Source organism: Stenella coeruleoalba (genome assembly GCF_951394435.1).
Source record: "Stenella coeruleoalba genome assembly, chromosome: 10".
NCBI classification, from domain to species: Eukaryota; Metazoa; Chordata; class Mammalia; order Artiodactyla; family Delphinidae; genus Stenella; species Stenella coeruleoalba.
In genome coordinates this window covers 62,985,396-63,010,098 of record NC_137156.1, presented here as the reverse complement: position 1 = coordinate 63,010,098, position 24,703 = coordinate 62,985,396, and the positions used below count along the sequence as shown (strand labels likewise).

General features: G+C 46.8%; 1 protein-coding gene and 1 long non-coding RNA gene across 2 annotated transcripts in view; one reads left to right on the top strand and one right to left on the bottom strand.

The window, feature by feature from the left end:
• LOC307192169 overlaps nucleotides 1-21,660 on the bottom strand; it is a 66,487-nt gene extending 44,827 nt beyond the window's left edge. The window contains exons 1-2 of the long non-coding RNA XR_013829998.1: nucleotides 21,562-21,660; nucleotides 12,080-12,267 (exon numbers count right to left, since the gene is read on the bottom strand). This is a non-coding gene — a long non-coding RNA (uncharacterized lncRNA). The remainder of the gene's footprint in view (nucleotides 1-12,079; nucleotides 12,268-21,561) is intronic.
• CDCP1 (CUB domain containing protein 1) overlaps nucleotides 20,734-24,703 on the top strand; it is a 51,166-nt gene continuing 47,196 nt past the window's right edge. The window contains exon 1 of the mRNA XM_079932806.1: nucleotides 20,734-21,081. Within this exon, the coding sequence (XP_079788932.1) occupies nucleotides 21,000-21,081 (82 nt within the window). The 5' untranslated portion in view covers nucleotides 20,734-20,999. The remainder of the gene's footprint in view (nucleotides 21,082-24,703) is intronic.

Genomic DNA, 24,703 nt, shown 5'->3' with positions numbered 1-24,703 from the left:
GGCTGTGCCCTCCATCTTCAGAGCCAGATGTCAACAGGAGTATTTTGGGTGCCAAGTCACATCTGGAGAAATTGGGAATTCAGGAGATTAAGTGACTGGCCCAAGCCTCATGGCAAAGAAAAGTGCTGGGACTCAGTCTCAGATCTGTTCCTCCAAGGCCACACTCCTGGCTGTACCTCTCTGGCACCCTGATCTAGGCTGGTTAGGAGGTGTTTCTACTTGTTTTTTTTGTTTGTTTGTTTGTTTTTTTGCGGTACGCAGGCCCACTGTTGTGGCCTCTCCCATTGCGGAGCACAGGCTCCAGACGCGCAGGCTCAGCGGCCATGGCTCACGGGCCCAGCTGCTCCGTGGCACATGGGATCTTCCCGGACCGGGGCACGAACCCGCATCCCCTGCATCGGCAGGCGGACTCTCAACCACTGCGCCACCAGGGAAGCCCTACTTGTTTGTCTTTTTAACCCAGAAACACAGACCCACTTACCCAATTACCACTAAGACCACACATGTTCCAAAGAAGAGGCAGCCCTCAAAGCTCACCCATCAATGGCAGTGCCAGGATTCCAACCCAGAGTGGTTGGTTCCATCCCAGGCAGAGTTCTGGAGGCAACGCTGCAATGGAGCCTGGTGTAAAAATGTGGCTGGTGGTGACGGTGGATGGTTGAACACTGCCCCACAGGTCACCTTCCTGGCATGGGTAATGGACCCTGGTCGTCAGGAGACAGTCAAGTCGCTGATACACAAGGGGGGCAGGAAAGAATATGTTTGGCACCCAAGCGGTTCACTGGGATGGCTCTTGGTTCTCCTGTACCCAATTTCAACAGGAAATAAACAAATGCATAGACCAAGAAGGACCTGGTGATGAGGGGAGCAGACCTCTCAAGGATGAGGGTCTCAGTTACCCCATCCAAGCCACCTAACCAGTGGAGGTGCTAGCTCAGGGTATGGGGATACGAGGATGGTGGTAGAGGAGAGGATGATGGGTATCAGTTACACCCTCAAGACGAGCTGCAGGGAGGAAGGAGCTGAATTCCATCCCTCTAAGCTTCCCCCTGTAAGCGTCCCCTGGAAAAGAGGTCCAGTGGAATCTGGAGGAGCTGCTTCTCAAAACTTATCATATGAAACTAGTGAATCTGAGTAGTGCGAGGGGCAGTGGACACTGTGTGAACCACCCAGATACCTCCTCCCTCAAGAACTGGAATCTCACTCCTCTGCCTGTTGATGGCTCCCGCTGAGTCTCTCTGGGACTTGCCTTCTGCTGCAGAGAACCCCCTTGCCCAAGGCCGAGTTCTGTTCACAAGGGCAGCCTGCATTCAGTACCTGGTCACTGTGGCCCAGCAACCTCTTCCCCATCCAGGTCAACTTGGAAGACCTCGGAGGAACCCAGAGCTCTCCATAGGCTGGACTGAGGTCTTTGTCAAGACTGAATCATTTTCAACCTTGCCCTCTGGCCAGGTCTGCTCTCTTTATCTCCTAGAGGTCTCAAGAGCTCTCTCCCACAAGCCTGGATTTTGCAGATGAAACTATGCCAAATCTGTTTCCCTGGGGAGCTGACTTGAGACAGGGACCCTCGTTCAGTGAGCCTCCGCTGAAGGCTTTGGAGTATGAATCTCACCCCAAACTCAGGGGAGCAAGAAGTAGGATTTTATTTTTCTGTAACTGAACCCAACTTCCACAAAAGCCCCATTCTGCTGAGGTTCTGTATGCTTCCCCTGGTGTGAAGTCCAAGTTCGGAAGCTTACATTGGACTGAGGCCCCTTGAGAACCCTCCAGAAGTTCCATCCTCAACAGCCCCCTCAACTCTGCCCCCGCCTGGGGAGTTCTCTCCAGCCTCCTCCCTCCCTCCCTCCCAAACCCTTCTCTCTGCCCCAGATCTTTTCAGCCAAAAGTTGTGAACTGAGGTGGGGCAAATGTGGCCCATGGAATTAGCTTGAATTCTAAAATTTTAAATTAATCATCAATAATTACAAATTAAGAAATCCCACATAAAAATCCATATTTTTCTGCTTCTCGGGAAAGATTAGATGATCTGTCCTTCAGTTCCCCTGGTAACAACTTGCTGAAGCAAGAAGGAGCTGCCCCCTTTGGTAGACCAGTTGGCTGTGGTCCTTCCTGTGGTCTAGCTGGCCTCCAGCCTGTTTCTCTCAGCCTCCTCACCTGCCTGGTGCCAGGGCTTTTGTCTTTGCTGCCCCTGGGCTTCCTTAAGGACTCAGGACTGCAGCTTTGGGAATTAAGCCTGCTTTTCACTTCTCTTGCCGAGGAAATGGTGGGGAAGAGGTTGGTGGTGGTAAGAGGGAAATGCCAAGAGAGAAAGTTCCTTGAGCTGGGTCATGAAGGCTGGGTAGCAGGTGGAAAGTATTGATAGAAAGGAGAGAGGGCATCCCAGAAGATGAACCCACCTGGGTAAAGGCTGTCCCCACTGGGACAGAGTTAGGGGACCTGTCTGATTAAAGCATGGGATTGAGTTTATGGAGCAGTGGGGGAAAGGCTGGATGGGAAAATAGGGGAAGATGACAGACAGCAACCTTGACCCACCCAGATCCCAAGCCTGTGGGCAGCCAGAGGCAAAAAATTCATGGCTTCTCCAAGTGTTTTGTGTTTCTGAACAACATAAACAGGAAGCAAGTGGGTTCACACCAAACTATCCTCTGCACCCAGGTCTGCACCAACCCGAAAGGCAATTCAGCTCTACCAACAATTCTGGCTAATGTTTAGTTCAAGGCTCTGTGTCAGGCGCAAGGAAGAGCGGGGTACAAGGAAGGCCAACAGTGGTGGTTAGAAAACATATGTGCAAGCTCTTGAACATTCCTCACATCAAACGGCGAATTCCAACTCCCCTTCCCTTGTATTTGGGTCACCTTTAGTTATGCGATTCTATTCAGTAAAATACAGTGGGGATGACACTGTGTGACTTCTGAGGCCAGGTCATAAAAGGAATACAACTTCCTCCTGTCTGGCTCTCTCTCTCTATCTATCTCTCTACCACCCTGCTGTGAGGAGGCCCAGGCCATACAGAAGGAGGCCAACGGTGGGTCAACAGCCCCGGCCGTGGTCCCACCCGAAGCCAGTATCAACCACCAGAGTGTGACTGAGAGTCCTTCAGACAATTCTTGCCCTGCCCCAGCTATCACCATAAAGGTGAACAAAACATAAGTTTCGGGATGGTTTGCCGTGCAGTAACAGGTAAGTGGGCACAAATACGAAGACCCAGTCCTCGGGGGACAGACAAGCCCATCTCAGGACAACACGCAGCCAAGTACAATATCTGGCACATCCTAAATGCTCCCTTAGCTGCCAGATGTTTATTCTGTTTGTTTTCAGATGGAACAAGTCAGTTCTGAACTGGGTTTCAAACACTGTGGACACACAGACTGAGGGATGTGCAGTCCAGGCAGGGGCAGGGAAGGAAGGTCCTGCAGGGGTGAAGGCATTAGTGCCACACCTTGGAGTATGAGGAAGAGAATTTCAGGAGCAAAGGGCAGTACAGATCGCAGACACTGGGAGCTGGAAGGGGCCTTGGAGCCCCCAGTCAATCCCGGGATCCTTGGTTCAGGACTGGTGGTGAGGACCCCAGAACCCATGTCTCCAGGGCCCTATTCTGGGTGTCTCCCGTCTGCAGGCTGCCTGCACACTGTTTCAGCCTGGGCATCCATGACCACAGTTCTCTCCCTGACAGGTGTGAGGGCTTTGTCAGCTGGACCTGGTTAGTGAACTGATTGTTTTAACTGTGTGCTCTGCACTCCTTATCTCTTTTTTTTTTTTTTTTTTTTGCGGTACGCGGGCCTCTCACTGCTGTGACCTCTCCCGTTGCGGAGCACAGGCTCCAGACGTGCAGGCTCATGGGCCCAGCCGCTCCGCGGCATGTGGGATCTTCCCAGACCGGAGCACGAGAACCCGTGTCCCCTGCGTCGGCAGGCAGACTCCCAACCACTGCGCCACAGGGGAAGCCCCCTTATCTCTTCTACTTATCTCATTCCCCACCTTGACCCCTGCAGGGCCCAGCAATTTCTATTACCTACTCAGTGCTTCATCACCCCTGGAGTAAATAACTCAGACTTCATCAGGCCCTCATTGATGAACACTTTCCTCTTGTTGTCCTGCCAACATCGGGGCTGGGTCTCCACCCGCCTTCCCTGTGAGATTGTGGCTTAGCAGGTACAACTTGAGAACCAACTTCCCAGATGAACAGCTATTTATCGTGTTTTTTAAGTTACAAAGGCAAGGTAACTACATTACAGAAAATGTTAGAAAATCAAGAAGAAAAATTATTGACGATTCCACCACCCCGCCCTGCCAGCTCATCAAGCTCATCTTTGTGTATTTTCCCCCCAAACCTACACCTTTTTTTAAAAAACCTGTTAGAGTCATATTTTACATTTAATTATGAATCCTGAGTTTTCTGTTAAATGTTGTAGCACATACTTTTGTCATAAGTTTCTTTCCTAATGAACACGTAGCAGCATTGAGCAGCTGAACCACATTACTCCACTGTTTGGCATTTAGGTGGTTTCCAGCTTTTCCCTGCAGTAAACTTCTTCCTGCCTAGAGATTTGCCCCAAAGCAGAATTCGTTTCTCAGGACAGATTCCTGGAAGAGAAATGACTGGGTCAGAGGTGTGGAATTGTATGGTTTTGGATATGCATCCCTCGTCAAATTATCACAGTGACTTTTAAAAATCTTGAATTGTGATTATTATAGTTGTTGCTGTTGTTATTATGAACATATTAGTAGATCAATGTAGAAAATCTGGAAATGTTGAAAGAAGCAAATCAAAATCACCCATATTTCACCCAGCTAAAGATAATCATTATCAGTAACATATTGGTATATTCCTTTACCATATTTGTTTTTCTTTACGTAACTTTAGGGTTTTTTTGGTTTGTTTCAGTGCATGTATGAATTAACATAATTCTGATGATACTCGAAATAAACTGGAGATTACAATTTTACTTGAGCATTACAGCTAAACATTTTCCAGTTTATTGCACACTCTTCATAAATATCAAGTTTAAGAAATACATAATTTTCCACTGGATAGATGTATCCTCATTTACTTGCCCATTATCCTATTTGGGGACACTTAAGCTGATACCAAATTTTGGCTTTTAAAAACATTTGTCATGAATAAATTTGCAAATTATGATTTAAAAAGCAATTTGTAAGTGAGGGAAATCGAAAAATTATGGAAACTCATGACAGAAGAGCTGACTAATTGGTCTTGATTGTGGAAAAGATTAATTTAAAAACTTTCCTATCTAAAAAAAAAATGGTTCTGAAGAACCTAGGGGCAGGACAGGAATAAAGACACAGACGTAGAAAATGGACTTGAGGACACAGGGAGAGGGAAGGGTAAGCTGGGATGAACTGAAAGAGTGGCATGGACTTATATATACTACCAAATGTAAAATAGATAGCTAGTGGGAAGCAACTGCATAGCACAGGGAGATCAGCTTGGTGATCTGTCACCACCTAGAGGGGTGGGATAGGGAGGGTGGGAGGGAGACACAAGAGGGAGGACATATGGGGATATATGTATATGTGTAACTGATTTACTTTGTTATAAAGCAGAAACTAACACACCATTGTAAAGCAATTATACTCCAATAAAGATGTTAAAAAAAAAAAAACTTTCCTAGACTCATGATTGGAATTTAAATAACCAGGGGTGTTTTTGTTTTGTTTCATTTTTGACAATCAAAGCAAACCCAGAGGAAAGAACAGTGATTGGGAGTCGGGACACCTGGTTTTCTGATGGCTTTGCCTCTTGCTGTGTGACCTTGGGCAAGTCACACAGCCCCTCGGGACTGGATAAAATGAGCAAACTAGATGGTGCTGGCCCTGGTGCCCGCAACCCGGGCTGGTTCTCCATCCTGCACCCACACCTTTGTAAACAGCGCCTTCCTTGGTCACCAGGTTTGAGTTGCCACTTGTTTCCTGCCCCCTGAGTAACAGAGCAGCCTGGGGACATGCATTGTATAGTCTGCAGGCCTCAGGGTGGGCTGGCAGCAGTGCCCTAGAGCAGAAGTGTTTGATTAACCATTGAAAACGACTGAGGACTTCCCCGGTGGTCCAGTGGTTAAGACTCTGCGCGCCCGATGCTCCCGGGTTCAATCCCTGGTCAGGGAACTAGATCCCGCATGATGCGACTAAACATCCCGCGTGCCGCAACTAAAAGATCATGCGTGCTGCAACTAAGACCCGGCACAGCCAAATACATAAATAAATGTTTTTTAAAAAGAATAATCTAGGGCTTCCCTGGTGGCGCAGTGGTTGGGAGTCCGCCTGCCGATGCAGGAGACACGGGTTCGCGACTAGGCCCGTGAGCCATGGCCGCTGGGCCTGCGCGTCCCGCAACGGGAGAGGCCCGCGTACCACCAAAAAAAAAAAAAAAAAAAAAAAAAAAAAGAATAATCTAGTGAAGTGGTTTAAAACAAAACGAAACGATTGATGTTGCTTCCTATGTACAGACACACTAAGATAATCAAGACTCTTGTTAGGATGAAAGAAAAAAAATCCCGAGGGCTAGAACAAGGTGATAATATGCTACTATTTGTATAAAAATACAATATAGAGCCAGATACACATATGAAAAATACATATGGAGCTCGGGACCCAGAGAGCAGCAAACGGCTACACAATGATCCGTGGCAATCACGAAAAGTGTGGATGCTTGTTCCCCAGATAATCACTTTATTCTACACATGGGTAAGAGTTTGCTCACTGAAGAGGCCACCTGGTGAATGACACAGACATGGTTGGATGAAGTGAAGCCAGTTTCCCCAAACACTTCCTGGGCCCCCAGGCTGACCTGTGGCTGAGACCTCACCCGCCACCCCATCACCCCTGACCCCTGCTCAGCCCCATCAACAGACCAGCAAGGACTGAGCCCTCAGAAGCTAAAAAGAGAGATGGAAGGAGAGCGAAGGGACAGGGATACAGAGGGAAGGGAGTGAGAAAAAGAAAGAGTGGCCATCTTCTGAACAACCAGGAAGATCTTGGCAAAGTTCTGATGATGTTCCATTTAGAATGAGCCTTTAAAAAATGATATTCTTTAAAGCAGCCTGCCTCTCGGATGTCTTTCTGTCTCTTAGCAACTCAGAAAGGCAAAGGACTGTCCTGCCTGGGATGGGACCTGAGGCCCAGATGGCCCTGCCTCCAGTCCCAGCTCTGTCCTTCCAGCACAGCAACAGGTGGCCAGACCCTGACAGCCACCAGCCTCCGGGAGCACTGGGCACCAGACCCCCGAGAGCTCACCCCCTGAAATGAGCCACTCCAACAACCTGACAAGGCATTGAAGCGAAGCCACTGAAAGTGTGAAGGCCCTGGGAGGGACGATAAGAAGGAGCAGAGTCAATGTTTCCAGATGTCTTTTTTCTTATCTGTCGGGATTAATCTTTGGTGACAGAGCAATTAAATTGGATGGAGCCCGTGGGGGAATGAATATGAAGCAAGATGTCCTGAATAATAAGGGGAGGAGGAGGAAACTGCAGAGATTGCATAGAGTGGACAGAGTCCTGCCCAAGGCGGCGCACATGGCAGCAGGCAGCGGGGACCCTGGAAGACAACCAGTCGCCTGGGGCCTGAATGCCACTCACTGCTTTTGAATCTTCAGGCTGTTATTTTGCCAGGTTCCTCTGTTCTAGGGGCTGGGCTGGTTGGAAGAGAATCACTTTCTTGCTCTCTCCTCTCCACCTTCTGGCTGGGGTCAGTAACTCCGAGCAGCAGGCCAAGGCCAGCTTGACCACAGGCCGTGATTTATTACAGAAAATTTCTCTTCTGCCCTCCTACCAACTGCCTCCTGCCACCATTAGTACCCAAGCTACTCAGTGTCTCCAAGCCTTTTTTATTCCTGAAAAATGACCCAGGAACCAAAGATAAAAATGTTGTCTTTCTAGTAACAGCCGATGTTTTACAGTAGCTTGCCAGGTGCCAGGCCCTGGGTTCAGTGCTTTACGTGTAATATCCCATCTGATCCTCACAACAACCCTATCAAATAGATGCAATTATTTATCCCCAGTTTACTGGTGAGGAAATGGACACAGAGAGGTTAACTGACTTGCCCAAGATCACACAGCAGGCTAGATTTCAAGCCAGGCAGTCTAGGAATGTGTTTCCTTAAGGACAATAGTGCACCTCATTAATGATAAAGCTGCTCAGAGTACAAAGCTTAGATCTGTGGCCAAGGGACTCCTTAATACCTCACTCTTAAGTTAAACTGGCCTAGCCAGTCAGTCATGGCTGGCTGTGCCAGAAGGGGGTGGGGAGTGGGCCCTGGGGCACATCTCACAGAGGAAGCAGAGGACATCTGTACCCCAAACTGAAGAATACCTAAGATCAAGGAGGCAGGTCATCCAAGTAGGAAGAGGTGGGGTTTGAGGACCTGGCAGGCTGAGTTTCTTAATTCAGTTTCCACTTTTCACTGGTTCTGAAGAATATCTATAGATGTGCCGTGAATACTGTATGTCCTCAAATCTCAAATACCATCAGTGTATCTGACACCATTATTGCAGGTACCTCTAAGAAGAAACATACTATTTTCTTATCTAATGATCTGTAAGATGCAACCCAACTTCAAAAATGTTAATATGTGAGAAAAAAAAAATGAGTGTCTCTGAGTCAATGAAATATGGTAAAAGGTTTCCAGGTGAAATAGGCTTGAGAAACCTTTGAGTTAATCAGGCCTCTTTATTGCCAGACTTGTCAGACCTTTTATTATGCTCATGTGTGCTCTGAGTCTCTAAGAAGGGGTAAGGAATGAGCGTTTTCCGCATGCATTGGTCCAAAGAACCTTTTCTACCAGAGTGTCCCAGAGAAAGGGCGATCTGTAGCACCAACTCAGAAAAACCTACTTTAAGGAAGAGAGGAGCATGTGGGAACTGAGCCCCAAATCCAGGAGTATTTAAATCTGAAGAGAAAAACATCAAACAGACATTGGAAGAAAAACCTCGGAAGAAGACTTTGGGAGGGAACTGAGGTGAGGGCAAGGGAAGAAGAGATGAGAGAAACATAGGAGGTTGACTCTTAAAAAGAAATCTAAGCTCCACCCTAAATGAGAGGAATTGTAACTTTCCATCACCTAATGTGGGACTGAGCCTAGTGACCCCCTTCCAGAGAGTCCTGTATGGAAAAGTGGGGGCAGGGAGAGAAACCTGATGAGCACCACCCCAGCCACGTGATCAAGATTAATATCAACAGTGATAAGTCATGTTGATAGTTGGCACTCTTGATGAGATGTGATGAAAATGTCATTACCTTGAGGTCTTCCTCCCCCAAACTCATAATCCCAGTCTAATCATGAGAAAAACATCAGACAAATCCCAATAGAGGGGCATCTTACTATATACCTGACTAGACTCCTCAACACTGTCAAGATCATCAAAAACAAGGAAAGGGAGAGAGACTGTATCAGCCAAGAGGAGCCTAAGAGACATGATAACTAATTGTAATGTGGGATCCTGGATCCTTAGTAAAAACTAGGGATGTCTGAATATGGACTTTAGTTAATAATAATGTGTTGGTATTGCTTCATTAATTGTAACACACGTACCACACTAATGTAAGATATTAATAGGGGAAACTGTCATGGGGGGGTACATGGGAATTCGCCGTACTATCTGCTCAATTTTTCTGTGAATCTAACACTGTTCTAAAAAATAAAGCCTATTAATAAAAGAAAAGAAAGAAGGAAAGAATCCAAAGAGACAATTATCTGTCCTGTGGGGAAAAAAAGAAAGGTAATGTTGCTTGAATTTAACTGGAAATCACCCATTCTGACATGGACATTTTGTGGTTCAGGCAAATCTTCCAGCTGATTTGTCAGGAGTCCATGGAGGAAAATGAACTAGAGGGTGGTCATGACATGACCATGTTTTCTGATCCCCAGATCCATTCAGGTGACCTGAAGATGGGAATCAGGACTCTTGTAGAAAATCTAAGATAGACAGTTGGGTGTATTTATTACTCAAGTGGAAAAGAAACAGAAAGGCTACCAATATAGTAGTGGAAGACTTCAACCTGGCCGAGAACAGCTACAGAAATGTGATGAGAATGGGGAAAAGCAAATTAACATTTAAGAAAGGGAATTGGTTTGGGTTCTCAAGTATTTATCCCAACTAGACCTTGTTCCTGGTAAATGCTCAATAAATATATATTGCTTACCGTTGGTTTCATTCCTCCACAAATATTTTTGAAATAGTTGTAAACACTGAGCTAAGGTCTGGGGAGATCACCCAGATAAATAAAATGGGATTCTTGCCAGCCACTTAACCAGAAACTCTGTGTTTCATCAACTGCAAGGCACATGTCTTTAAAACTTTTAACATCTCTGTAACTGCGGTACTTCTCACAGTCGTTGCCCACCAGTGGCAGCGCGGTCATCATGACTGGACACACTCACACTTGACCATCACTGTTCATAATGCATCACCTTCCATTGCATTATATGCATGGTTGGTTCTACGCATACGGGGTCTAACTATCATTTAAAATATCGTCAAAAAGATGACAATATAATTCACCGTGGAAACAAACAGTTGGCATGGGCACAGGAAGGCATGGAAACAGGGCAGTGGGACACAAATGTAACAGCCCAGTAGCAATTATCTGCCTTTAGAGGAATGACTACAATTTTGTATTTTCTTGCAAAGCTATAACCAAGTGCTTACAGGACTTAAGAAAGGACGTAGAAGAAATAGAATTCCATTAAGCTGTTTTGTCACTGAGAAGTGTGCAAAAGGATGGCAGACCACACAGCAAGCGACAATGCAAGGGAGTGTAGAGGAAACTGAGTCCCAGGGATTGATGAAGGCAATGTGACACCTGAACCACAAAAGCCGGTGTGAGCGATGCCCCTGCAACAAGGGCTGCCCAAACATCCATCCGCCAGCAACCGCTGACTTTGACTGAACTTCTACAATTCAGCCGAGGAAAGAATAAAACTATGAGGTTAGTGGAAAAGGAAAACACTACCTTGGTATTCTATGGCTGGCAATGTGCCATAGGTGAATTCACAGCATTTTTTCTTTCTTGGTTGTACAGAAACAATAATGTGTCTTACCATGGGTGCTATCTTTGATTTGCTGAAATCTATTATGTGTATTGAAGGAAGAAAAGGAACTGTCTTCATGTAGGAAAGGTTACCTGCATGATAAGGTTAGTCCTGAGGAATCTAAAGGTATCAGAACTGGGTAACACAGTGGGCATCAGTAGTTGCTAATGTTACAAAAAGGAGACAATTGGTGCCTCCTGACAGAAGCCCACAGCCCCACCCGTGCAGTGGCCCTGCTGAAAAAATCAAGCATGAGGCAGATCAGGCTTTGAGATCCAGTTTAAAGGAACTGCAGAGGGCAAAGGAATAGGATAAACGGCCCAGTTTCTTCAACAAATAAATTTTGAGAAAAAATTAAGAGATGGGGGAATCTACTGATTAAAATGAATTTGAAAGACATACCATGAACTTAATGGTTCACTTCCAAGGAACAGAGCAGGGAAAGGGGGAGATAGTAACTTTAGGACGGAGAAGCCAAGAGACACCACTTATCCCAGAAATGAAGGTGAGCATCACCAGTGATGTCCTGTGGATGTCACCCACCCCTGATGGGATGTGATGAAGTGCTCTGCCTCTGTGCTGTCCTTACCAAAATCCATATCCCCAGTCTGATCATGAGACAAACATTAGACAAACCCAGACTGGGGAACCCTCTAGAGGATACCCGGCCAGCACTCCTCAAGACTGTCAAGGTCATGAAAAATGAAAAACTGAGAAAATGTCACAGAGCAGAGGAGTCTAAGAAGACATGATGACTAAATGCAATGTGGTATCCAAGATGGAATCTTGTAACAGAAAAAGGATATTAGTGGGGAAACTGGTGAAATCCAAGTAAAGTCTAGAGTTTAGTTAATAGTAAAGTACCAGTGTCAATTTCTTAGTTTTGACCAATCTCTCATGTTATGGAAGATATTAACATTAGAGGTACCTGGGTGAAGAGTACATGGGACGTCTCTGTACTGACTTTGCCACTTTTCTGTAAATATAAAATTATTCCAAACTAAACAGGTTATTTTATTTAAAAAAAAGGCATACCAGGGCTTCCTTGGTGGTGCAGTGGTTGAGAGTCTGCCTGCCGATGCAGGGGACACGGGTTCGTGCCCCAGTCCGGGAGGATCCACATGTCGCAGAGCGGTTGGCCCGTGAGCCATAGCCACTGAGCCTGCGCTTCCAGAGCCTGTGCTCTGCAACGGGAGAGGCCACAACAGTGAGAGGCCCGCGTACTGCAAAAAAAAGAAAAAAGAAAAAAAAAGGCATACCAATCAATTGCAATACAGGAAAGATGTTTTGATTTTGATTCAAACAACTAAACTATTAAAAATGATTTTAATGAGACAACTGTAAATTTGAACACTGACTAGATATTTGATGCTATTAAGGCATCATCATCCATTTAGTTGTAGGTGTGGTGATGGCTTTGTTGTTACCATATGATCAAGCAATTTTGCTCTGGGTACATAAATAAAAGGACTGAAAGGAGGGATTCAGATAGATACTTGTACACCCATGTTCCTAGCAGCATTATTCACTGTAACTAAAAGGTGAAAACAATCCAAATGTCCATTGATGGATGAACGGATAAACAAAATGTGGTATATCCATACAATGGAATATTATTCAGTCTTAAAAAGGAAGGAAATGCTGACACATGCTACAAAATGGATAAACCTTGGAGACATTATGCTAAGTGAAATAAGCCAGACACAAAAAGACAAATATTGTATGATTTCATTTATATGAGATACCTAAAATAATAAAGTCAGAGAGACAGAAAGTAGAATAATGGTTGCTCAGGGGACGGGGGGTGGTGGTGGTGGAGGGAGAATGGAGAGAGGTTGTTTAATGAATACAGAGTTTCAATTTGGGAAGATCAGGAAGTTCCGGAGGTGGATGGTGATGGTTACACAACAAGTGCAACCTGAGCCACCTGAGGATATGGATTGGATTCTCAGCCCATTAAGTGGGGTGGGAGGGCACTGCAGGCAAAGGCAGTGACCAATGGCTTTGGTGTTGTTGGGTTAGCCCAGTCTTTGCCCATCCAGCTCTCAAGCCAGTTCTGGACTAGGGAAGTCTCAGAACCTCGGCCCACACCCCTTCCCCATCCTCTCCTCCTTCTGAAACCATCTTCCTGTCACCAGGCCTGGTGTGACCATGGGGAGGGGCATTGGCCATTCTGGGGAGAAACATTTCAGCAGAGCAGTGGGGGTGGAAGCCAGGCTGCCAAGGTCAGAGGCAGGTGGTAGTGTGCTGAGTGGGTGGTGGGCATGAGGATGCCGGCAGAGTTGGACCAGGTTTTTTTTGTTTTTTTTTTTTGCGGTACGCGGGCCTCTCACTGTTGTGGCCTCTCCCATTGTGGAGCACAGGCCCCAGGTGTGCAGGCTCAGCGGCCATGGCTCACGGGCCCAGCCGCTCCACGGCATGCAGGCATGCGGGATCTTCCCGGACCGGGGCATGAACCCGTGTCCCCTGCATTGGCAGGCGGGCTCTCAACCACTGCGCCATCAGGGAAGCCCTGGACCAAGTTTTTTTTAGGAAGGAGAGCTCACAGACTCCTGGCTGGACACCTGGCTTCCGCTGTGAAGGTGACTTGCTGTGTGACTTGACGGTGTCACATCCCATCTCTGTGACTCCATCCAACAGGAGGTGACAACCAGATGAGCTCCAAGGCTCCAGCTCAGTGGTTATGACTCAGTTCCCTCTCCCAGGGGAAGAACATCTCTGAAGGCATTCTAAAGGCCGTTTTCCTCCCACACTCCAAGTGAAAATATAGGAAAGAAAGAAACAAGGCTGGCAAGCACAGGCCTGACGTGGGTATGGGTCATATCCGAGGGCGGTGCTCTCCAGGGAGGGCAGGGTCTGGCTTTCCTCACCCTGCGGGCAAGAGACTTACAGGGAGCTGGCTGCACAGGCTTAAAAAGGGAGGAGAGGAGAGCTCTGTCTCCTGCTTCACGTTTCCTCTTTCCTCCCCTGTCATTTTACCGTGACCTCCTAGGTGCCATGATTTGGGGAGGTGATGAAGTGCAGATTCCTGGGCTTCAGGTAACTTTGGGGTGAGCACAGAAGGTGCTTGGCGGCCTGCTGGCGAGTTCCTGAGTCACGCAGATGCACGTTCACGCAGCCCTGGTCCGCAGCATGACTAGTTGCTCCTTGAGGATTTTCCTTGTCTTACTCATCCCAGGACTGAAATTGTACCACATGGTTCCCCCTTGGGCAAATTACTTGTCAAACTGGGCTTCCCCGGTGCTGCAGTGGATAAGAATCTGCCTGCCAATGCAGGGGACACGGGTTCGAGCCCTGGTCTGGGAAGATCCCACATGCCATGGAGCAATGAAGCCCATGTGCCACAACTACTGAGCCTGCACTCTAGAGCCCGCGAGCCACAATTACTGAAGCCCGCGTGCCTGGAGCCCATGCTCTGCAATGAGAAGCCACCGCAATGAGAAGCGTGCGCACCGCAACGAAGAGTAGCCCCCACTCGCCGCAACTAGAGAAAGCCTGAGCACAGCAACGAAGATCCACCACAGCCAAAAATAAATAAATTAATTAAAAAAAATTACTTGGCAAACTAGGAACACCTATCTCATCCCCAGACCACAGCGAACTCCTTTGTTTCAAGGCTCACAAAGGGGCCTCTGCCCAAACTGTGACTGCGAGGTTTTCTCCTTGAAACAGTGGTTGGCATTACAGTGACAGTAAGGGCTGTTTGTGCACCGAAAGAATCTCCCCGTTGTTAACTTGCTTAATCCCCTGGAAAGCAAAGTCTCAGAGAAGCTGCCTCATGCAGACAGATGTTCTTTCCACCCCTCTGTTCAAACCAGATGAAGTCCTGGCCCACCAGACACTGGCCAGTCCCACAAGGCCAGGGTCTCTGCCAGACACCTGGCATGGGCCACAATGGCCTCTTTCTGGAAGCCAGGGGCCCACCCCTTTTTAAAATGAACACTTGCCATTCATCTTTTCAGGGTCCCAAGTTACAAGGAGCTCCCCAGGCTCAGCTGGCCGGGTTAGCAGGGCCATCCACGCATTCATCAGCTTGATGAATCCATTCATTCCCCAACTATCTGCTGAGCAGTGACTACGTACCAAGCACTGTTTTCAGCACTGGGAACATCCAGATGAGTAAAGACGAGACAACTTCCTGTCCTGGGGAACTGACGCTTTCGTGCTTGAATGAGATCATGAAGAAGTTGGTCTCCAGACCTCTCTTTCCAGAGTCCTCCCGTCCACCCCCACCAAGCTGATACCCTCTCCTTTCATACCAACCCCCATAGCAAAGGCAATCACAGCCACCTTTATTATGCATTTACTATGTCCCAAGCACTGTGCTAAACCTGTTACATACATTATCTCATTAATCTCTACAGCACTTTCTGAAGGACGTCCTCTCATAGCCCCAATTTGCAGGTGAGGAAACTGAGGCATATATAGAGTTGCACAAGCTGGTAGGTTGCAGAGCCTGTATTTGAATCCAGGACATCTGACTGCAGAATCGCATTGTTAGTCATTGAGCCATTCCACCTCTCCCATTTAGGTCAAATTCCTTTTTGCAGTGAATCACTTGGGTCTGCTTTCCCTTAACATTCCACGGCACCGGAAAAATATCCCGTGCTTGCCTAAGGATGAGGTTCCATTACAAGGGACTGGAAGCCCCAAATCACAGAAGCTTAAAAAAAAGTTTATTCCTCAGGGCTGCTGTGTCACTCCACGGTGCCAGCTCCTTGTCTCTGGTTGCTCAGCCGCATGTGGCTCGAGTGCATCTGAAGAGCATGGGTATGCTGAGGTGTGGAGTAGGCACATCTTGGCCAAACACTTATTATTTGAGGATCTCATCAACAAATGTAATGACTCCATTTGATTTTATTCTGTGCAATGGTTCGCTCGGGAGGGACTTCCACAATCCTTGGCCATACATTTTACAACTTGACTCAATCTGGTCTCCAGTTTCTCTAAGCCTAGTGCACATCAACCTGGAAATTCCTTACCTCTCCCTTGAGCTGGATCTTGTGCTTCTTGTGTCCAGAGGCAAATACATCATAAAGATAAGAAAGCTCAAATATCACTGTGCAGCCCTTCCAAAGGCATGTACTCATCTGGTCATGTTTCTTGTAAAATTTGCAAAGGCATGTATTTCAACTGCAAAAAGAGTTTTCCCCCACCTCCCCTCTATCCCACCTCCCCTGATGCAATGCAGGATTGAGTGGCTATGGGCATTTTGGGATCTGGCTAAGGAGAAGTTGAATTGGAGATACATCTAATTGGGGGTTGCTAGGATATCTTTACATAATGCACGGTCACTTTCGTGTCGTTGCTTGCCCTCATGCTGTAGTAGCGGCTTCCAGGAATACTCCTCCCATCCACTGGGCTGACTCATCAGGTGAGGTGACCAAAAGGAGCAAGGTCAGAGATGGTATTATATTATGAATGTGTCCTACCGTGCCCAACCAGAAGTATGTGGATAGTGGAGGAGGAGGAATCAAAGAAGCTAGTCTGGAAAATTCTTCCAATTATCAAAACTAAAATTTGAAGCAGAACATGCAGTTCTCATCATGTCTTATCAAAAATGAAGGTTTCTATTTTCTGTCAGAAATAAATGGATAATGCAGCATATAAAATTATAAATGTCCCACACTATTTTGGTCTTTAATAAGAATCACACATATAGAATTTGTAAGAATTCCTGTATTTGTAGGGCACAACACTGTAATGTTTCTATAAACACTGAGTATTTCTATGTATGAATTCACATGTCTAAGGTGTGCCAACAAATAAAGATTGCATATTACCTTATCTGATGCATCTTGATGAAATCTGGAAGTTCCAGAACAGATAGTACACACATCAGTGAAGCAAAATGAACTGAAGAAATGAATGAATGAATGATACAGAGCTGTACCAGTGAGTTAATTGTGAAGACATCACATTTTTTTTTGATTTTGTGACATTTGGGGTATTTTTCAATTTTTTCAAGTTTGTGATTTGTTGTCATTTCTTTACTTATTCTAAATAAATAATCATTTTCCCCACTTGATTTTCTATTTGTAATTCTGTATTCTTTTTCTTAAGGTCATTAAGTTCAGCCCCACACACCTGCATTCACCCCTCTCTGTGTCTCATGCATTTCTTGTTTTAATTGAACACATCCTCCAGTATTTTCCTGAGAAATGTGTGTGGGAGTTTGTTGTTTGGAGGTTTTGTTGGTTTTGTTTTTGTTTTAGATTTTGAATGTCTAAATCAGAACCTTACCACTTAACTGGTAATTTGGCTGGGTATAGAATTCTTAGTTGGAAGTTATTATACCTTCAGAATTTTGAAGGTATTGCTTCATTGTCTTCCAGCTTCTAGAGTTGCTGTTGGGAAATGCAAAGCCATTTTGATTTTCATTTCTTCTCATGAGACCCTGGAAATTATCTGGAAATCATAAAATGTTCTCTTTGTTCACAGGTTCCTGAAATTTCACAGTGATGTACCTTGATGTGAGCCTATTTTATCCATTGTGTTGGATGCTCCATGAGTCTTTAAATCTGAAAACTCATGTCATTCGGGCCTGGGAAATTTCTTGAATTATATTACTGATGATGTCGTCTCTATTTCATCTGCTCTCTCTTTCTAGGAAACCCATTATTCAGATGTTGGATCTCCTGAACTGGACCTCTAATTACCTTAATTTTTCTCTCCTATTTTTTACCTTTATGTTTTGCTTTACTTTCTGGGAAATCTTCCAACTTTTCTATTTATTTTTTAATGTCTACTATAGTTTTAAAATTTTTCTAAGAACTCTTCTGTGGGTCCCTGAATATTCATTTTTTATAAAATCCTGTTCCTACTGCATAGATACAATATTATCTGCTACCTTTCTAAAGAAGTTAGTAATTGTTTTGCTTTGCTTTGTTTTGTTTTATTCTCCTTATATAGTCTCTCTTCTCCAAGTTGCTTTTTTCTGTTTAGTTAGTTGGTTGATTTTGACTCTATCATGTTAGATGCTTTCCTCAGATGTCTTGAAATCCTACCGCCTGGTCATATTTAAATGTGAGAGATCAAAAAGCTGAATTGGTGGGGCTTACCAACTGGAAACATCATTGTAGCAATACGGTCAGCCTATTGATGGGGATAAACATCTGTATCTTTAGGTCTTTCCCCTTGAGCTGGTCAGATTCTCCAGAAGAAGACTCTTTCTATCTCCAGAATGGACTGAGACTATTGCAATCTGGGAGGCAAGTTGGGGCCTGGCGGCTAGGGAGCTCAGCATAGAGAATGCATATGTTCCTTTTATCTACCTATTTTTCAGAATGTTTCCTAGGCCTTCAGCTATGCCTGGCACTCCTCAGCCCAGTTCCCTCAGTTTTAACCTCTTCAGAAAACAATGCTTCAGACTTCTGCTGAGGGACAGTTGCCCAGCCAGAAGGAATGGAGTACAGTTTCCAGAGATCTAACTATAGTGTTTTTCAAACAGCTTTCTCCCGGGCTTCATTGTTTTAGCCTCTCCTTCACCCTCCCATTCCAGAATACCTTGTGCTGCCAGTTCCTTAGGGTTGGTTTATTGTTTTGTTTTTGTTTCTTTTTGAGAATTCTATCATATAAATCATGCTACTTCTCAATTTTCCCCATTACTGGCTTACAGTTACCACTTGTCCATCTGCTTTCCAGCTTCCAAGAGGATCCTGCTGTTGTCTTCTGTCTGTTCTCCCTGTCTTTGTAGGCTTATGTCTTTTTTTTTATTTCCTGTTTTGTAGTTTTTGTAGGGTTTCCAGAGGGGTCAAAATTAGATAGAATAGTCTGTTTTAAAACTCATCTTTCAATGTCAGTTTTCTCTGGCAACAGACTGAAGCTGCCTGGATTTCTTCCAGTTCAGAAATAACCTTTTAAAATGGACTCCTTCCATTCAGCCAAGTTTGTAAAGACAAGACATTTCCAAAATTTGGCAATGCTTCGATTACACTCTACTCCAAGAACCAAGCTATTACCTCAAGACATCTTGAATTCAACTATGTAGCTGGGTTGTCATGCAAAGGATGCTGAAGTGCCTCCCCACTTTCCTCATCTCTTTCTCTTTGCTGCCATTATCTGGAAGCATCACTAATCCTTCACATCTGAGAATTATTGACTCATGTCATTTACAGAAAGTTAGTTTCACCCTCCCAGCGAGACAAGTTAAGCAAACTTCAGAAAATTATACAGTAAAGAAATGACTTGTTCCTTAGGCTTAAAGCTGTCACAAAGTATTTCCAGTATTTTCAATTCAACACGTTGCCATTATCATCATCATCATCATATGTGGAAAACAATGGTGTTATGGATGCTAGGAAAAGATGCTGGGGTATATATGCCTGCTTAGAATTAGGAAAACAGACACAATCTGCTTTACTCTCCTGTTACCATAAACATATTTGAAAGATGTTTATATTTTCTGAAAATTTCTTTCTCTTGATGAAGCTGCCCTCAATTCCTTGGGGAGCACCAAAAGCTTTCCTACTTTTCTCATCCTCTTCCTTCCCTCTAGGCCTCAGTTTCCCCATCTGTCTGCCTGAGGCAGAAAGTGAACTGGAAGGTAAACTCTGATGTTCCTCCCAGCTCACAGTCCAGGCCCTGCCATAGATGGAAGGGTGGGGGGGGCAGTCATGTCCGCAGCCTGGACATCCCTGCCTCCCTCGTGGACTGTGGGCAGAGTTTGCTTTATTCTCATCATTGAAGATACACAGAAGGAGGGGATGAAGCTCCTAAGAGATGGTTTCTCAGCCCTGCTCCCAATGAGTGTAGGGACAGCCTGGAGAAGCTCAGTTCCCCCAAGAATCAAACAAAAGTGGGAGCTGAACGTAGACCAATGCTCTTTCATGTGTTTTTCTTCCAGGTTGTTCTGGGTGACCCTGGCCCAGCCTCTGGCTGCCCACTGGCACAGACAGACCCAGGGGGGCCCTTGGAGTCATTTTGGCAGAACCTTGGTCTGCTAGCTGAGAGTCCCTGAACCATCCACTGCCTCTCCTTGTGGCCCTGTGACCCTGGACATGGTGTGTGGTCTGCAGGGGGTAAGGAGAATCTATAGGACCTCGGAAACCAGAGAAAGATGGCACACCAGCAGCTGGGAGGAGGAAAAGATACCCAGCGCCATTGATTTACAGCCCAACGACTGGAGTAAATGCCTCACCCTAGTACCATACATACTATTCACAACTCAAGGAAGGGGCCTCTGTGGACCTGTTCAGGTTTCTTCTCTTGGCCCTCTGCAGCCTCATGCATTTATTCACTCATTCATTCACTCTTCAAAAATGTAACAAAGCAACCCCGTTTGTGGAAACCCCTTCAGGGGCTATCAAATCCTGCCTCCATAAATTACTAACTGGCCTGGTGACCTTGGGCAGGTTGAGTGACTCAGTAAATGTTTCAACTGTTATATGGAAGGGTTGCTGTGAGCACTAGAAATACTGTCTGTGAAGTGCCTGGAGTTGGCTTCAGGCTCACAGTTTGGCAAAGAATAGCTGTAGCACCGGCGTTAAAGTCCAGCAAGCCTCCAGCCCAAATGAGGAAGCAGAGGCAGAAGCCAGGACTTGATGATCCACAGACATGATCCCCCGGAAAAATGCGCGGCACAGTGGCCTCCTTTGTCGCCCGGAAAGTAAAAGGAGGCCTGACTGGGTTCCCCAAGGGCGACCTTCGCGCCCGTAGACAAAGTCTTGAGAGGAGCGCCAGCTAGCCCTCGGAAGGTGGCTACAGGTCCCACTGCTCTGGACGAGAGAGGCGGGTGTAGAGGCAGGAAGGGGAGGAGGAAAGGGAGGAGGGGACTGACCCAGCCAGCTAGGGCTCCCGCGGCGCTAGGCGGAGCCAGGGCCACTCCGGCCCGCGCTCAGGTGAGCGAGACGGGACGGAACTAACAGAAGCCCGTGCCAAGGTTGGGCCCGCGCCCGCCGCTCCGAATCACGGGCTACATTCGCTTTCCCCGCCGAGACCGAGGCGCCACGGAGCCATGGCCGGCCTGAACTGCAGGGTCACGGTCGGACTGCTGGGGGTCCTGCTGCTGGGCGCTGTGCGCCTGGCCCGCGGATGGGGTGAGTGCGGCGCTGCCAGTGCGCGGAGCGCTGAGGGAGCACTGGGCTTTGAGGGTCTACACCGCCCGCCACGGTGGGGGGCGGGGGGCACAGACGGCTGGGGCCCCCCGGAAGCCCGGCTCCGGGGCGTGCCGCGTCGGGAGTGGTGGCCGTACCCTCCCGCATTCCGCGCGACCTCGCCCAGGGCTCAGACCACGGCAAGTGGAGGTGTCCCCGAGCGGGGAGCACCTAGGTGGTCGGGGCCACGAGCCGGGCGCCGTCAGAGAAGGAGAGAAGGGCGCGCGGACGCCGGGCCCGGGGAACCTCGCTGAGGTGGCGCGCCGCGCGCTCGGGGGCTCTACCTGGATTATCGATGGCGCCGGGCTGGGCGTGAGGAGGGAACTTCACTCTCTGGCGCACCCTCTACCTCAGCGCCTGGGTCAGAGAGACGGGGCGAGAAAACGGTGGTTTGGCGCCACAACATCCCACCTTTTTTCTCACCTTTTCCCCTGTCCGTCCGCTCCTTTCTCGCTCTCCCGAAGTTTAGGAACATTAATCCAAAAATGAAAGCACTTCTGTGCCGCGGAGGCTCTGCACGACCCCGCCCCTCGCACCCGTGGGTAGTGGACTTGGACAGCGGAAGGGGGTCGGCAGAGGGGGCGGTCCACAGTTGTGTGGGAATTCCGAGTTCCGGTGGGGGGCAGGGACCGCCACATCCCAGCTACCTGGGCCTACGAGGAGCTCTGTGGGCCCTGGAAGCATTAAAACCGTACTGGTCTCTTCATGTAAGAACTTGATTTGAGGCCTTTCCTGAGACTAGTACAACTTTTGTGTTTTTAAAAGAGCTATCCAGGAAGCGATTTGGGTTTTTGATTACCCTTTGCTGCATCTAAGGGGACGTTTGTGTTTGGCAGGCAGGTATATTAGAGGAAATTAAGTTAAAAGAATCGATCTAAGCAGATGAGTTGAACTTGGGCGTTCCGGCAATTGCCATCATGACAAATCCGAGACTGGAAAGCTTCCTGGTTCTTTTCTCCAACAGCAGTGAGGTGACATATTGCTGCACAGAAGATGGGACGTTGAAAATATTTACTGTGTTTATTGTAATTTGGACTGAGTTTTCAAGATTCCCTTGAAGAAAAAGTCAGTTTAATAATAAAGAGTAGAGGCTTCCCTGGTGGCGCAGTGGTTGAGAGTCCGCCTGCCGATGCAGGGGACATGGGTTCGTGCCCCGGTCCGGGAAGATCCCACATGCCGCGGAGCGGCTGGGCCCGTGAGCCATGGCCGCTGAGCCTGCGCTCTGCAACGGGAGAGGCCTCAACAGTGAGAGGCCCGCGTACCGCAAAAAAAAAAAAAAAAAAAGAATAAAGAGTAATTTAGCTAATGAAAGTAGGTGTAAATGTATGTGTGAGGAAAAATAGTGTGCCCATCACACTTGAGCGCTGTCTTGAAACTCTGGGAATTGTCTGAGATGTTTCCGGTTGTCTGTGATAACAGTTGAGAACTCCTCCAGTAAGAGTATGGTGTAAATCAAGGCATCAGTGCATTACTGACAACTATGACAGCTTATCCTGAACTGGCTTGTGTTACATGTCTGATTCCTCCCTGTGGCCTGGAGAGGCTGCCGTTTTGGTCTCCAGTGAGTCCAGTGGAGTCTGTTCTTTCCAGGAAGTTCTTGACTGTTGGAGCCGTGTCTCTTGGTTCATTGTATAGATACAGGGAAGCCCAGGAACTTTCCCATTTTACCTTCTTAAATCTTTCCTGTGGTCTTAAGAAGTGGACCTGTGAGGCCACATCTCTGGGCTGAGCTAAAGGTTATCCCTTTGTGGTTGGAGCAGTCACAGAGTACATTTGCTTTGCCCAGAGTCTTGGGGTTGATCTAACTGGTGGAGACCTTCGAGAAGTTAGTAGAGTCTGTCCTGAAAAGATGGAGAGAACCAGAGAGCCTAGCACAGTGGATTTATTTTATAAATCCCTGAACTCTCTTAAGACTCTGCAGAGTGAAAATGATGTTGGTGTCACTGCAGAGATGAAGAGTAAAGGAAAGTTTGCATCTTGGTGGGGTGTGTTTGTTTGAGTTTGGTATTCCCACCAGCTCTCCCACTTCTAAGAATGAAAGATTGGTTAAGTTAAAATAGCCTTGTTAAAACCTCAACTTAGGGACTTCCCTGGTGGTGCAGTGGTTAAGAATCTGCCTGCCAATGCAGGCGACACAGATTTGAGCCCTGGTTCTGGAAGATCCCACATGCCACGGAGCAACTAAGCCCGTGCTCCACAACTACTGAGCCCACGTGCCACAACTACTGAAGCCCACGAGCCTAGGGCCCGTGCTCTGCAACAAGAGAAGCCACTGCAATGAGAAGCCCACCCACTGCAACGAAGAGCAGCTGCCGCTCACCACAACTAGAGAAAGCCTGTGCGCAGCAACGAAGACCCAACACAGTCAAAAATAAATAAATTTATTTATTTTTAAAAAAAGTTTAGTCTAAGAGATTCAAGTAGGATAGCATTTAAAAAAAAAAAGAAAACGAAAGAAAAAAAAAACCCTCAACTTAGTGGCTTTCCAAGAACCACTCAGGTACCAGAGTCTGGGTCAGTGACCCCATTCTTGCCGCCATTGTTTCTTGCCAAAAATATGAGTAGGCATCAAATGACGTGTTCACTCACCCTGGTGAGTGTGTGTGTTCATCATTCTTCAGATTCAAATGTGTAACTGGCAGAACTGATGAGTCCTCCCCCCACTCTAACCCCCACACCCACACAGACTGTTTCTCTGCTGGCTGTGGACATGTGCCTGAGTGCTGACCCATCAGCCTCAGGGGTCACTTCATATGTTACCGTTTTGTCTGCAATGACTGTACCCTGCCCCCCCACATTCTTCTAGGGATTCTCCCATGCTATCAATGTGGCAAAAGGAAGTTGAAATTACTTAAATGTTTTAAGTAATATATATATATAATTATTGTAGAAAAATTGGCAACAAATATAACAAAATATCTGTGAGCAAACCACCTTGGTCATTTTGGTGCACAATTTGAGTGTGTGTGTGTGTGTGTGTGTGTAAAACCAAAAATGGGACCATCCCTTTGTATAGCTTTAACTAGTCCCCTATTGGTGGACATTTAGATTGCTTTCAATTTTTCCTACTAAAAATAGAACATGTCCAGAGTTTCCCTTGTGGCGCAGTGGTTGAGAATCCGCCTGCCAATGCAGGGGACACGGGTTCGATCCCTGGTCCGGGAAAATCCCACATTGCTGCGGAGCAACTAAGCCCGTGTGCCACAACTACCGAGCTTGTGCTCTAGAGCCCGTGAGCCACAACTACTGAGCCTGCGTGCTGCAACTACTGAAGCCCGTGCGCCTAGAGCCCCTGCTCCACAACAAGAGAAACCACTGCAATGAGAAGTCCACGCACCGCAATGAAGAGTAGTCCCCACTCACTGCAACTAGAGGAAGCCCACGTGCAACAACGAAGACCCAACGCAGCCAAAAATAAAATAAATATATATATTTTTAAAAAGCTTTAAAAAAATAGAACATGTCCAACAATAGGGGTCTGTTCAGTGAAAAGACGTTAAAAATTATATAGCACAGATTCTATAATGACATGAAGTGATATTATCTTTGCATTGCTAAGGTTATA